Source organism: Trachypithecus francoisi, unplaced genomic scaffold (genome assembly GCF_009764315.1).
Source record: "Trachypithecus francoisi isolate TF-2019V2 unplaced genomic scaffold, Tfra_2.0 Lachesis_group2, whole genome shotgun sequence".
NCBI classification, from domain to species: domain Eukaryota; kingdom Metazoa; phylum Chordata; class Mammalia; order Primates; family Cercopithecidae; genus Trachypithecus; species Trachypithecus francoisi.
The window spans coordinates 110167272-110181778 of record NW_022681465.1 but is presented as its reverse complement, the minus strand read 5'-3'; the positions used below and the strand labels follow the sequence as shown (position 1 = coordinate 110181778).

The 14507-nt window shown below is 55.1% G+C and overlaps 1 protein-coding gene across 4 annotated transcripts; it reads left to right on the top strand.

Moving 5' to 3' along the window:
- The first annotated feature begins 3929 nt into the window (after positions 1–3929).
- B4GALT7 (beta-1,4-galactosyltransferase 7) lies at positions 3930–14222 on the top strand. 4 transcript variants are annotated; one of them, XM_033179956.1, is made up of 7 exons: positions 3932–4106; positions 6196–6354; positions 8325–8687; positions 11304–11529; positions 12464–12547; positions 12838–12942; positions 13440–14222. In XM_033179956.1, exons 1-7 carry the CDS (start codon positions 4057–4059, stop codon positions 13593–13595), a joined length of 1143 nt encoding a protein of 380 aa, XP_033035847.1. In that variant the 5' UTR covers positions 3932–4056; the 3' UTR covers positions 13596–14222. The 4 variants fall into 4 exon arrangements, with proteins under 4 accessions (XP_033035849.1, XP_033035850.1, XP_033035847.1 ...); XM_033179958.1 differs by lacking the exons at positions 12464–12547; positions 12838–12942; positions 13440–14222 and adding exons at positions 12267–12348; positions 12620–12806 and having other exon boundaries at positions 3930–4106; XM_033179957.1 differs by lacking the exon at positions 6196–6354 and having other exon boundaries at positions 3935–4106.
- The last annotated feature ends 285 nt before the right edge of the window (positions 14223–14507 follow it).

The window sequence follows — 14507 nt, the reverse complement described above, 5'->3', positions numbered from 1 at the left end:
CAAGTTACTCAACCATCAGTGGGCATAACTGCAAGAAGCTTCAGAGAATGTCAGTTCTTCCAAAGAGCAAAGCACTTCACATTCCAAAGTGATTCCCGCCAGTCGGTTTCATTCTTTCTTCCTTCTCCAGGCCTTGCTATGGCAGGGAATAGTAGGTTTGTCCAAGATTATACAAGTAAATTGGGTTGGGGCTCAAATCTACACCCTTTCCCCCGTGCCAGCTCCCTGGTGAAGTCCTCTCTTTCTAGAGTCAGTGAGCAGCATTGTCACGGGTGCTGCCAGGAAGTGCCGGGTAAGGAGGTGCATTGAGCAGGGAGTGCTACAGGACAGCCACCCTGGGCTGGCAGGGACAAGGATGTTGATGGGCTAAACCAACAGCAAGTGATTTCAACCAGGACCACGAAGGAGAGGAAGGATTCTGCTGGACAGAGGTGACTGGAGAAGTGGAAGTAAACAGCTGGAATGGAGGTGGATGGGTGTTTTGTTTCAGCTGCAGAGGGTGTTGTGAGGAAGCTGGAAACGAAGGTTGGATTAGAGTTAGAGAAGCCTTGAGCCCCAGGTAAGCGATTTGGATATGCCCACCTTTCAAGAGGGGCTGCAGGCACCTACAGGCACAAGCTGAAGGCAGCAGCTTGGCTGGCTAATACTGAACGGGTGGTGGGGTAAATGCCTGCCCCCTCCCTCTGGCCTCTGGGCCCTTTGCAGTAATCACCCAGGGGCTGGTAAAGCCACTGAGAGCCCTACTGGCACCTCAGAATCACAGTGTTACTGATCAGGGATGTGAGGTTGCTGTTGGGGGTTGGGTGAGGCAAATGGGCAGGCAGTTTTGAGAAGAACCTTCTGACAAGAAATGTGAGGAAGGTTACAGCAGTGTGTGAGAAAGACTGGGAAGAAGGAGACAAGTCTGGGGTCTGCTTCCCCTACTGGGAGGATGCAATCTGGGCTCATGCTGCCAACTAATTCTTCCACATGAAAAAAAAGTTTTTTGGCCGGGCACAGTGGTTCACACCTGTAATTCCAGCACTTTGGGAGGCTGTGGTAGGTGGATGGCTTGAGACAATGAGACCAGCCTGGCCAACATGGTGAAACCTCATCTCTACTAAAAATACAAAAAATTAGCCAGGTGTGGTGGCATGTGCCTGTAATCCCAACTACTCGGGAGGCTGAGGCAGGAGAATCGCTTGAACCCAGGAGACAGAGGTCGCAGTGAGCCAAGATTGTACCACTGCACTCCAATCTGGGCTACAGTGGGACTCTGTCTCAAAAAAAAAAAAAAAAAAAGGCCGGGGGCAGTGGCTCACGCCTGTAATCCCAGCACTTTGGGAGGCTGAGCAGACGGATCACGAGGTCAGGAGATTGAGACCAACCTGGCTAACGTGGTGAAACCCTGTCTTTACTAAAAATAATATGAAAAATTAGCTGGGCATGGTGGTGGGCGCCTGTAGTCCCAGTGACTCGGGAGACTGAGGCAGGAAAATGGCGTGAACCCGGGAGGCGGAGCTTGCAGTGAGCTGAGATGGCGCCACTGCACTCCAGCCTGGGCAACAGAGCGAGACTCTGTGTCAAGAAAAAAAAGTATTTTTAAAGAACAGCTTTAAAATTGCAGAAAAATTGTGAAGACATTTTCCCTATTATTAACATCATGCAATACTTTATCCAGACTTCCTTAGTTTTTACCTACTGTCCTTTTTCGGTTCCAGGATTCCACATCACATTTAGTCACTATGTCTCCTTAGGCTCCTTTTGGCTGTGACAGTTTCTTAGACCTTCCTTGTTTTTGATGATTCCTTGGCTGTTTTGAGGAGTACAGGTCAAGTATTTTGTACAATTTCTCAGCTAGGGTTTGTCTGATGTTTTTCTCATAATTAGACTAGGGTTGTGGTTTTCTGAAAAGAGACCACAGGCCGGGTGCGGTGGCTCATGCCTGTAATCCCAGCACTTTGGGAGGCAGAGGCAGGCAGATCACCTGAGGTCAGGAGTTCAAGACCAGCCTGACCAACATGGTGAAACCTCGTCTCTACTAACAAATACAAAAGTTAGTCGTGCATGGTGGCAGGCACCTGTAGTCCCAGCTACTAGGGAGGCTGAGGCAGGATAATTGCTTGACCCGGGGAGGCAGAGGTTGCTGTGAGCTGAGATCGTGCCACTGTACTCCAGCCTGAGCGACAGAGTGAGACTCTGTCTCAAAACAAAGACAAAAACAAAAGCAAAACAAAAGATACCAGAGTTGAAGTGTCATTATCAACATGGCTTATAGCTGGATATCACATTTAAAAATTAGATAATTTGGGGCTGGGTGCGATGGCTCACGCCTGTAATCCTAGCACTTTGGGAGGCTGAGGTGGGCAGATCACGAGGTCAGGAGTTCGAGACCAGCCTGGCCAACATAGTGAAACCCCATCTCTACTAAAAATACACAAATCAGCCGGGCATGGTGGCGTGCGCCTGTATTCCCAGCCACTCGGTAGGCTGAGGCAGAAGAATCGCTTAAACCCAGAAGCTGGAGGCTGCAGCAAGCCGAGATCGCCCCACTGCACACCAGCCCGGGCGACAGTGTGAGACTTTGTCTCGAAAAAAAAAAAAAAAATAGATAATTTGGGTTTTATGTGAGATCTGATTTCTTGAGATAGTGAATCTGACAATCTGAAGTAGGACTTCATCCTGATGTAGTAACATTTAACCGGATGGAGTGGTCCCCTTTAGATGGGCTGTGGATTGGTCAAGGTTCTGGTGTAGGGTCTGCAGTGCCCTGGGGGAGTCAACAGGAAGGGGAATGGGTGGATTATATACTTCCAGGTTTAAGGGGTAAAGGGGTTACTGGGAATGATTCATTTCCCATCCAGAGTGACGTTCTCTCTGAAGCAGAGTGATTAAGATCATAGATTGTGGGGAGAAAAAAACAAAATAAAAACCCAAAACCCATATAGATTGTGCAATCAAACTACCTGATTTGCTTCTCTGTGGCTCAGTTCCCTCAACTTTAACTTGGGGATAAGCACCTACCGATAAGGACTACCTGAGATAACCCTCATGCAGTAAGAACTATTAACAAGGACTGGCACATAATAAGAACTTAACAGATGTTTGCTATCTACTAGGAAACTTAATAGTAGAGCAGAGGAGGTCAAGTCTAACAACTGGAAGAGCAGAGGAGGTCAAGTCTAACAACTGCTGCTTTCTTTCTCCAGGTAGGAGGCTAGCAGGAGTGGTGGGGAGGGGTTTGGGATGCGGGGCATGGTTAAATTCCCACGGTGACGGGGCAGATACGTGAACTCAGTCTCCTATTCCCTTCTTCAGTTCTCAGCTCCACCAAAGTACCCTTTTCCTGAATGACAGCTGTCATTTATATGGCGTTGAACTGTGTGCCTAGCGCTGTCCAAGTGTTTGCACTTTCTCCTTGAATCCCCACAGCTACCATATGGGATGGGAGCCATTGATATACCCAGGTGAGGAAACAGATGCAGAGATGTGGCTTGCTCAAAACACAGCTGAATTGGCAGAGTCAAGTTTCAAATTCAGTCAACTTGCCTTCAGAACTCGGCTCCTAACGTCTGCTCGGGCTGTCAGCTGAACTCAGCGCCGAGGCATGAGCTTGGCTTTGCCCCTCCAAGCTTGTGCGGAGGAGAACGCGCCGCCTGGGCCGAGACGGGGACCCTGGGACGCTCCCGCCTCCCCTCGGGAAGAGGACGGAGATGCAGATTCTCCCCGAGCGCTGGTTTGGAAGTCTAGACTTTTAGGTCCAGTCCCAGCCCATTGACTTGTTGGGAAGCCCTAGGCGTCTGGGCTTCAGTTCCTCGGGCTGTCAGGCGGGTCCCGGGGCGGCTAGGAAGGAGCCGCCCCGCGAGGGAGGCCCGCCCGCGCTGCTCGCAAGCAGAACCTTGGAGGCGGCGGCTCCGGGAGCGGGCGGCGCGGCCGGAGCAGCGGACCCGGCGGACCGGGGGGCGGGGCGGACGGGTCTGGGCGGAGCGGGAGGCGGAGGCGCCGCATAGGCCCGGGAGACCGGGCCGGCCGGGCTGCGAGCCCCTGCCCCATGCGCCGCCGCCGCCTCCCCGCACGATGTTCCCCTCACGGAGGAAAGTGGCGCAGCTGCCCTGGGAGGACGGCAGGTGAGCGGCGGTGGCCGGCCCGGGCCCTGTCCTCCCGGGCGCCGCTCCTTTCTCGGCCGCCCGCGGAATCTGGGAGCCCGAGGCCGTCACGTCTCCACGTCTGCGGGTCTCTGTGAGGGCGTGTGGGTCCCTGGCGCTCTGTTCCGGTTTCTGTCTGTCGGTGTGGGTCTTTGCCTCTCCCGCCCTCCGCCACTCCCCGCCCCCGCTCTGCCTCGCCGCTGCACTCGTTCTTCCTCCAGCACCTTCCCCCGCGCCTGTGGGTCTGTGTTTCTCCATTGACTTCCGTTTGTGAGTTTCTGATCCCCTCTTTGCTAGTCTCTCTCATTATGTGTTTCGTTGTGTCTGTGTGTCTCCACCAGCCTCCCTCTGTCTGCATGCGGGTCTCTGACTCCGCTGACCTCTCACCATGGATTTGTGTTTCTCAATCTGTCTCTGATCCCTGAGGGCATTTATTCCGTTTCTCTGGTCTCGGCCTCCCTCATCACATCCATATAGCCTCAGACCCTCCCTCCTTAACACTTCCCCCCCATCCTTCGCAGGCCGCCAGCAGAACCCACCAGAGAAGCTCCGTGCTCTGCCTGGCTGGTCACCGCCTGGCACGTACTAGACACTCCTCATACACCCGTTAGTCCGTTTCCTGTGCAGCTGTATTGGCCCTACGTGAAAGATGGGAGCTTGGCCCACACCTTAGCTAATGATGTTTCTCACTAAAGCAGAATGGGGAAAGCGATTTGACTGCCTCCATTTGGGGGGCGCTTGAGATGTGTCCCTGCAAGTCTTCTCACATAACACATGACAGGATCTCCTCCCAGTGAATGACACCTCATTTCCTTCATGTTTCTTAAGTTTGTCAGGTGCCATAAAATTCTGGAATTTGGCCGGGCGCGGTGGCTCACGCCTGTAATCCCAGCACTTTGGGAGGCCGAAGCGGGCGGATCACGAGGTCAGGAGATCATCGAGACCATCCTGGCTAACACCGTGAAACCCCGTCTCTACTAAATAGAGAAAAAAATGTGCTGGGTGTGGTGGCGGGCGTGTGTAGTCCCAGCTACTCGGGAGGCTGAGGCAGGAGAATGGCGTAAATCCGGGAGGCGGAGCTTGCAGTGAGCCGAGATCGTGCCACTACACTTCAGCCTGGGCAACAGAGCGAGACTCCGTCTCAAAAAAAAAAAAAAAAAAAGATTCTGGAATTTAGTGGGCACAACTTTTACTTCTGGGGATTTTTCAGACTTGGTATTGAAAGGAGAAGACAGGAATATAATAGAAAGCATGGACTAGAGTTCGACCTGGGCAGGAGTCCTCGTTAATTATGTGAGCAGAGACCCCTGCATCTTTCTGACCGCAGCCTTTCCATTGCTGAGATAGTTGTCACAATATTGACTCTGCAGGGCTGTGTGAGGATTAAAGGAGAGCATTCATGTAAAGACCATGGCACTGCCTGGCACAAGAGGAGGTGCCAGTTGTCTTCCAGTTACGTTTGCAGTTTTGAGGTGCTGTAACCAGAGCAGCTGAGGATTCAAACCTTGTAGTATGAAGTTTGTATGAGACAAGAAAGGAAAGGTAATAGAGGAGCATTTCTATTTCCTGATCCCTTTCTGTAGCTGTTCCCAGAGAAATTTACTGATGTCAGTTCTGTGCTTTTGACACAGGGGTGGTGCAAAGATCCATGCAACTGATGCAGGCTAGCGTAGCTATGGAGTGTAGGTTCTGGAGCCAGCCTGCCTGGGTGTGAATCCGCCTCTTACTAGCCTTGGGCAGTGATTGATGAGGGAGACAAAGCCTCTTCTGAACTGCCCCTCAGAGTCAGGGCGGCCTGGGCCTGGGAACCGCTGGGACTGCAAATCTGGAGTTTGCCACCTGGGGGCACCAGGAGCAACTGTTCTCAGTGTCCACTGTCCTGAGGAATTGGGACTCTAGGTTCAATTCAGTTGCTCAGCGGTTTGTGCCCTTAGAGCACAGGATAATGCCTGTGGGGATGTACTCCTCATAGGAGAGGGGAGCAGGGCCGAGGGAATAGTGTGTGAAAGTGCTTGGAGTGCCCAGTCCACGCCGTTCGCCTGGATAATAGTCACTGCTTCTTTTCCTGAAGGGATATCACCCCATATCCATCTCTCCAGAATCTACCCTGCCCCCAGAAAAAGCCCAGAGGGCAAGGGAAAATCTGTAGAGGTTCCAGCCTTCCCAGGCCACTCTCAGGACTGGGCTATGCGCCTCCTCGGCTGAATCCACCACCACAGGATAATGGGGGGTAAGTCAGAAGCCCTGGGGGGTATCCTACCAGGCCACCTCTTAGCTGCATGTGGAACCTGGGCCTGGCTTCAAGGCTACTGGCTTCCAGGTTGGCAGTTGTTTCTCTAGAAAAAGGGAGGAGTTAGTCTGGCTTTAGCGTGTGACTTAAGGCATGCCCTGACTGCTTTAACCCTTTCTGTAACTCACTTGGCAAGCTCTCTGCTGTCTGGCCTGTGCTTGCTGTGCCACAGATATGAATCTGACATGGCCTGAGAAGCAAGGACACAAGGCATTACAAAAAAGTAGGAAGTAAGATGCCGTGGGAATACAAAAGGGGGAGTGTTATGGGGGCAGGGGGCAGTGCTGGCCATGACATTGGAGTTTGGCTCTGAAGGATCAACAGGGGGCCTCAGGCAGTTAAAGGACATTTCAGGCAGAAGGAGCGGGCTGTGTGAGGGCTGGAGTGGGCTGTGTGAGGGCTGGAGCAGGAAGGAATATAGCAAGTGGAGAAGCTCCGAGGCGCCCAGCATGAGAACATGGGACGAAGGCTTGGGAGTTCCTGGAGTTGGGGCCAGGTCACGGAGGACTTTGACTGTCGGGCCAAAGGACTTGGCCTTTGTCTGGCAAACAGAGGAGGGTCATTCAGAAGATTGGAGGGGTCTGAGCAGGGCAAGGAACAGACGAGTGAGGAAGGATCAGAGGGGGACTTAGGAGATAGAATTTGTTTATTTATTTGTTTATTTATTTATGAGACGGAGTCTCACTCTCTTGCCCAGGCTGGAATGCAGTGGCGTGATCTCAGCTCACTGCAACCTCCACCTCCCGGGTTCAAGTGATTCTTATGCCTCAGCCTCCCAAGTAACTGGGACTACAGGTGCGCACCACCAGACCCAGCTAATTTTTGTATTTTTAGTAGAGACGGGGTGTTACCATATTTGCCAGGCTGGTCTTGAGCTCCCAAAGTGCTGGGATTACAGGCATGAGCCACTGTGCCCGGCCTTGAGATAGAATTTATAAGACCTGATAGTTAATCGCTGACTCTTAAATTAAGATTGTGAAGTGGATTCCTTTGCAGATTATTTTGGAGAGAAGGTGGGGGGGGTACGAGGAACCTTCCCCCTTCCTGGATTCCTCAGCCCCTCTCTCAGCATACTCAGGAATTTCCAGAGGAGGGGCAAAGGAATCCAGTGAATTCTGTTTCTTTGTATTTGCTAACCAAAAGACTGTCCCCAGTGTCTATGATGTTCAGCTGCTGTTTTTCCAGTTTCTGAAATCAGTGCCTGTGCTGTACCCAGCCCTCATCTTTCTTTCCCTCTCTGTCTCCCGTCTTTTATGTGAGCTGCCTCTTGGACTAAAGGTTTGAGGCTCATTCAGTGAACTGCCACTGACAGTTTGGGCCTTGCATTGCTTCGGGGGCAGGTGTGATCTTCCCAGAGTAAACATTGGTCATTTTACCTGGACTAATGCCAGCACACACCCGTGTCTGGGTGGCCTTTGGTCATTCTGGGAAGCAGGATGGAGCCACGGTTTCTGCTGGGTTGGATCTGTAGGGGAGTCGGTTTGGAAAGCAGTGGGTTGCATCTCTAAGGTGGGGACTCCTGTCATTGGCTCAGGACGTTGAGCCACTGTCGTGGCAAGGAGCACATACAAGTGACAGGAGCCTCCTCATCCCTGTCCTGAGCAGCTCTGACCAGGACTTAGTCACAGAAAGTAAGAGAGCATTGAGGAGCTGGGGCAGCTCTGTGACCTGGGAGTGGTTCAGAGGGCTTCCCAGGAGCGGGTGGCATGGGTTGGATCTAGACAGGTAAGCAGAATTCTGATGCATGGTGGTGGCATGAGCAAAAACATTAAAGTTGCTTTCGTACTAATTCCCAGGTGCTTCGGGTAGAACAATTATGTGCAGCCTCCTCGTGGGGAGGCCAGAGAAAGGGTCTGTCAGAGGGCCAGCCCTGCCCTGCCCTTCTGACCCTGTCCCTGCTCTTGTCTCAGGTCCAGGTTGCTCTCCGGCAGCCTCCCTCGGAAATGTTCCATCTTCCATCTCTTCGTGGCCTGTCTCTTACTGGGCTTCTTCTCCCTACTCTGGCTGCAGCTCAGCTGCTCTGGTGATGTAGGCCGGGCAGCCAGGGGACAAGGGCAGGAGACCTCGGGCCCTCCTCGGGCCTGCCCCCCAGAGCCACCCCCTGAGCAGTGGGAAGAAGACGCATCCTGGGGCCCCCACCGCTTGGCAGTGCTGGTGCCCTTCCGCGAACGCTTCGAGGAGCTCCTGGTCTTTGTGCCCCACATGCACCGCTTCCTGAGCAGGAAGAAGATCCAGCACCACATCTATGTACTCAACCAGGTGGACCACTTCAGGTAGCGCCTGCCCCCGCCCTCTCCCCTCTCGACACCCCCTCCCAGGCTCAGGCTTCTCAGGGCCTATGAGAGGTCACCTGGGGCAGGGGCGGGAGGGCGGGAGGTGGCAGACCCCTCTTGTTGGGTGTGACAGGAATCTTTGGAGAGGGTCCTGATCTAATTTCCATTTTGAAAAGCTCACTGTGGCTGCTGTATGTGGAATGGATTATACCAGGGCAAGAGGAGAAGCAAGGAGACCAGTTAGGTGGTCACTGCTGTGATCTGCAATGACAGTGGCTTGATGACATGGTGGGGGGTGGGTAGAGAGAAGTGCTGTGGAGGAAGTCCAGACAGGACTCCCTGGGGATTGGCCCGGGGATTAGGGAAAGGGAGGGTCAAGGCCACGGCTTTAAAGTTGCCCAGAGTCTGGCGTTATCCTAAAATCCCCGCCCTTACCAAAAAGTGCTCCCTTCCTTGACCACAGCTCAGCATCTCACCCTCCAGCCCCCACCTCCTTTCTCTCTAGGTAACTCCCACTGGAAGATGGATTCTTAGCCCCACCAGCCTGATCTTCCCACCTTTTCAAGTCCCCTTGATCCGGATCATCAGATTCCCCCCACCTTTTCCCTGCCACCCTCCTTGTCCTTACTTCCTTCTTACCCAACCTGGAGTCCAAGGTCTGTCATTAAAATCCTCCCTGGCATACTCCCTCAAGCCTCTGGCCCGTTGCTCCTGGGATAATTCCAGCCTGACTTACTCAACCTGTCTGCCCCACACCTATGCCTGGGCACTGGAGGGTGTGGAGAGAAAAGACAACACATGAGGCGGCCACACAGAATGAAATGGAAGAGAACTTTCCCCAGTTCCCTCCACAACTCACCTCCCAGCCTCTGTGCACAGGGACTCAGGGCTGTCCCAGCTTCTGTCTGAGCTGACTGTCCACCATCCCCACCCCTCAGTGTTTCCCCCACTCCACAGCTGGCCCCTTCCTCTCCCTCTCGATCAGCGTTCCTCTCCTGGAGCATACCCGTGAGCACACACACTGAAGTGGCTCCTCTCTCAAAGGAAAAAGACTCCCTGGATCCCACATCCCTCGAGGCTGTCACCCTTCTCTGCTTTCTGGCAGACCTCCTTCCCGTTCTTTCTCCTTGTCTCTCTTGAACCCCTTCCGCTCAGACTCCTGCGCCCACCATGGCACAGAGCAGCTCTCACTGAGGTCACCAGCCACCTCCACTTTGTTGGTCCAGAGGCCGTGCTGGGCCCTCATCCTGTGGACCTGCCGGCGCTTCTTCTTTCGTCAAATGCCCCTGCTTGGGGCAGCACCCTCTGGTCCTCCCTCTGCACCGGCTGGGCCTCTGTGTCTGTGGATTCCACTTGTCTCCCCAAGCTCTCACCAGCGGGGCTTCTCCGGGCTCAGTGCTTCAGCAGCCCCCCTTAGAATTCTAACTCCAGGTGTTCCTTGGGGGCATCTCGTGTTATCTCCCAACTTTAAACCCCATCTCTGCTCTGATGATTCCTGAGGCTCTTTCCAGCCCAGACCTCTCTCCTGAACTCCAGGCTCACCAGCCCAGCCATCTACACAGTCCCTCCACGTGGTGGCCTCAGAGCTACTGCAAACTTCCACGATCACGGCTGAATTGCTGGTGGCCTGCCCTGCCCCAGACCTGTAGCTCTCCCCTCTTCCCCACGGGAATGGAGGCTCTTTGCTCCCATTGCTCAAGCCCAAAAGCCCTGTGGTCATACTTAGCTGCTCCTTCTCTGTCATACACCACATCCTATTCGTCAGCAAAATCCATCTAGAATCTGCCGCTTCTCACTGTTGCCACTGCCACATCCTGAGCTAGGCCACCTTCATCTTTCGGTCTGTCACCTAAATCATTGCCATAGCCTCCCAGCTGGTCTCCCTGCTTTCACCCCTGCTCCGACAGTCTCTTCCAGCACAACAGCTAGGGCGGTCCTATCCAGACATAAGTCACAGCACACCCCACCCCTGCTCAGAGCCTCCATGGCACCCCATCTCACTCGAGTCAAAGCCCCGTCCTTCAGTGGCCCTTGGGCCTTGTGCACTCACTATGTCACCCCCAACATCCCCTCCTCCACTCTCGCCCTGCCCAGCTGCCTGCTGTCTGCTCCTGCCTCCTGCTGTGGCAGTGCTGTCTCCCCTATGCAGAGCCCTAGGCACCCACTGCCCGGTGAGTCATCTCTTCAGGCCTTCAGGTTTCTGTCACTCAATTCCCCTGGCCCTCCCTGACGGCCCCATCAAGGACAAGAGCCACCTCCACCCCCAGCAAGATCACCCTCCTTGCCTGCTTTGCTTTTCCCCCAGCACTAACCACTCCCGGCCTCGCTTTGTGTTTGCTTGTTTGTTTCTGTTTCCTTCTATTAGAATCTCAGTTCCTTGAGAGCAGGGCCTGGTTTCTCACTGCTGTACCTCCAGTGCTTTGAATAGTTTCTGGCACATAGTAGGTGCTTAGTAAACATTTGTGCAGTGAGTGGAGGGGACAGCCCTACAGGCTGAATGAAGTCAGTGCTGGGCCAGAGGACAGCATAGGCACCACGGGGACCCCCAGGTGGGTGCTGAGCCCCAGGCAGTGAGCCCGTGTGCTGCCCCTGCCCAGCCTTGGCCGCCCTGCACAGGTTCAACCGGGCGGCGCTTATCAACGTGGGCTTCCTGGAGAGCAGCAACAGCACGGACTACATTGCCATGCATGACGTTGACCTGCTCCCTCTCAACGAGGAGCTGGACTATGGCTTTCCTGAGGCTGGGCCCTTCCACGTGGCCTCCCCGGAGCTCCACCCTCTCTACCACTACAAGACTTATGTCGGCGGCATCCTGCTGCTCTCCAAGCAGCACTACCAGCTGGTGAGGCCCCTCCAGCAGATGGATCCCTGCCCAGGCCTAGCAGGGGAACCTAAGAGCAGCCAGAGTGCGAGGAGCAGGCGAGCCAGTCAGCTGCAGCCGCGGAACCACTTGCAAGCTGGCTTCAGAAGCCTGGGGAGTTAATGGCCCTTAACATTGAAGAGTGTAGGGGGCAGTTCAGGTGCAGCTTGCCCACCTCTCAGACAGTGTCACCAGGACCCTATTTCTCTGTCCATCTCTCAGCTCTGCCTTCCCTACACTGGATTTATTGGCAAGATGGTGGTTGTCACTGCAGTCTGTATCCATCTAGGCCCCAGTCTGGTGGGAGATGGGGCCCTTCCCTCATAGCTCAGGCAGGAGTCCAGCAGTGAGCTGTACTGGCTCTTGATTGGCCGGCTTGAGTGCTGAGCCCACCCCTGAGCCAGTCACTGGCTGGTGGACGGGCAGGCAGGAAGAACCAGGTGGCTCAGGCCTGGGTCTCTTCCTCTCCAGGCCATGGCAGGAGCCAGCTTTATGTAAATGAAGCCCCTGAGCCAGGTACAAGAATGGGTGTCTGTCATGGAACCCAGCTACCCCTCTCACACACACACAGGAAGAGATGAGGGCAGGGCCACCAGGAGAAAGGGAAATGGGGGAAGCAGAAATCAAGGAGGAGCTGGCGCTTCTGCCCATCGATAGTTCCCCAAGGAGATCTCCTCTGGCCAGCCAGACATTTTTGAGAAGGTGAGCATCTCACACAGGTTCAAGGCCCCATGAGAACGGGAGAGGGACTAGGATGTACTGCTTCCTGCTGCCCCCAGCACTGCAGAGGTGGAGGAGCCTGTAAGCACCTGGTGCTTATTCAGAACCGCCCAGGGAGAGGGCCACTCCCAAGCGGTAGGAGACCAAAGGCCCCCCGGGAGGATGGGGCGAGTGACGCTGCTTGTCTCTGTGTCAGTGCAACGGGATGTCCAACCGCTTCTGGGGCTGGGGCCGCGAGGACGATGAGTTCTACCGGCGCATTAAAGGAGCTGGGCTGCAGGTGAGGTTCCCCGGGGCCCTGCCACCACCTCAGCTGTGGTGGCTGCCCAGAGATTCTCTTCTGTTTCCTCAGATGAAGCTCCCGGGGTCTGGAGATGGCCCTGGTTCTGACCCCTGCCCTAACCCTGCCCCATGTGGTCATCTAGCCAGTTCCTTGCCCTGTGGGCCCCAGTCTCCTCTCCTGCAGGCTGGGAGTGCAGGCCCCTGCCTGTGGGACCTCAGAGGAGCTGGTGGTGAGGGCTGGGGCTCCAGGAAGGGCAGCCTGACCCCGACTTCCTTGGACCTCCCTAGCTTTTCCGCCCCTCGGGAATTACAACTGGGTACAAGACATTTCACCACCTGCATGACCCAGCCTGGCGGAAGAGGGACCAGAAGCGCATCGCGGCTCAAAAACAGGTGCTGGCAGGGTTCCTCATCGGGGACGGATAGGTGGTGATGTGGGGAGCCAGCAGGCCCGAGCTTTCACCAAGTTCTCCTTGATCCAAACAGCCCCATCCTCCCCTGCTTGGCCCAGGTCATCGACAGGCATTCTGCTTGGGCACCGTGCCCTGCTCTGGTGGCTGCTGTGGGCACCCTGGGCACTGTGGGTCAGCCCAGACCTCAGGGTCCATGCAGGCTGGCAGAGTGGGGTTGGGGAGCCACAGCCAGGATGCAAGGATCCTGCCCTCAAACAGCCCCTTCTCTAGGAGGCATATGCATCCAACAGGAGATCCCGGCTCTCCTGCTTCCTAGTGGGGCACAGCCCTGGGCAAGAGGCTTCACTGCTTTGAGCTATGGGTTCTTCCTCTCCAGTGGGGACCACAGGGCCTCTGATGGCGAGGTTGTGTGGGGTCGGTGGGTAGCTGGTCCTCATGCAGCCCTGAGTCCGTGCTCTTTCCTCCCTTCCTTCCCAGGAGCAGTTCAAGGTGGACAGGGAGGGAGGTCTGAACACTGTGAAGTACCAAGTGGCTTCCCGCACTGCCCTGTCCGTGGGCGGGGCCCCCTGTACTGTCCTCAACATCATGTTGGACTGTGACAAGACCGCCACGCCCTGGTGCACATTCAGCTGAGTTGGATGGACAGTGAGGAAGCCTGTACCTACAGGCCACATTGCTAAGGCTCAGGACAAGGCCTCAGGTCCCGGGCCCAGCTCCGACAGGATGTGGGGTGGCCACGACCAAGACAGCAAGCTACTCAGTTGCAGCCAGCTGGCTGCCAAGGCGGGCTTGAGCTGGGCCAGGACACATGGGGTGCCTGGGACGCTGCTAGCCATGCACAGTGATCAGAGAGTGGCTGGGGTGTGTCCTGACCGGGATCCCCCCCGCCTTCCTGCTCACCCTACTCTGGCCTCCTTCACGTGCCGAGGCCTGTGGGCAGTGGGGAGGGCTGAACAGGACAACCCCTCGTCAACCCCGATTTTGTTCTTCCTGCTGGGCCACCTTGTGCAAAGACAGCGTAGGGGCCACGCAGCTGTCGTAGGTGGCAGTTGGTCCTGGGAGGGTTAGAACTCCAGAAACCAGAGCACAAGCCCCACAGAGGGAACAGCCAGCGCCGTCTAGCTGGTTGTTGCCGTGCTGGAATGTGGGCCTAGTGTTGTCAGATCTTACGATTTTTCAAAAGAAACTAGAATGCTGGATTCTTAAGTGAAATCTTCTGGTTTTTAAATGATAGCACCTAAATGAAACTTTCAAAAAGTATGGCAGGCCAGACAAAATGTGTCATGGACCTCTCTCTCACATGTCACTTTTGGCTGAGGGGCAGGGAGAGGGGTGAGTTACAAGCTGGTGAGGAATTGGGGTGGGGCTGGGATGACGAGTCCAGCGGGGAGGAGAAGCCAAAGGCATGAGGATTCCTGTACCACCTCCATCCTACCAAGGCTTCTGGGCAGCCCTCTGGAGGCCCCTCTGAGCAGTCTGACCACCTTCAGGCTCTCTCTGGGTGAGCTTCCTCCGGCCTCCCTGAGACACGGAGGAGGGAGAGCA

Excerpts from the sequence above, each read along its gene's own strand:
- B4GALT7 (XM_033179956.1), top strand. The coding sequence starts at position 4,057 with ATGTTCCCCTCACGGAGGAAAGTGGCGCAGCTGCCCTGGGAGGACGGC. Across the intron at positions 8,688-11,303 it reads AACCAGGTGGACCACTTCAG|GTTCAACCGGGCGGCGCTTA; the intron begins GTAGCGCCTGCC and ends CGCCCTGCACAG. Across the intron at positions 12,943-13,439 it reads GCATCGCGGCTCAAAAACAG|GAGCAGTTCAAGGTGGACAG; the intron begins GTGCTGGCAGGG and ends CTTCCTTCCCAG.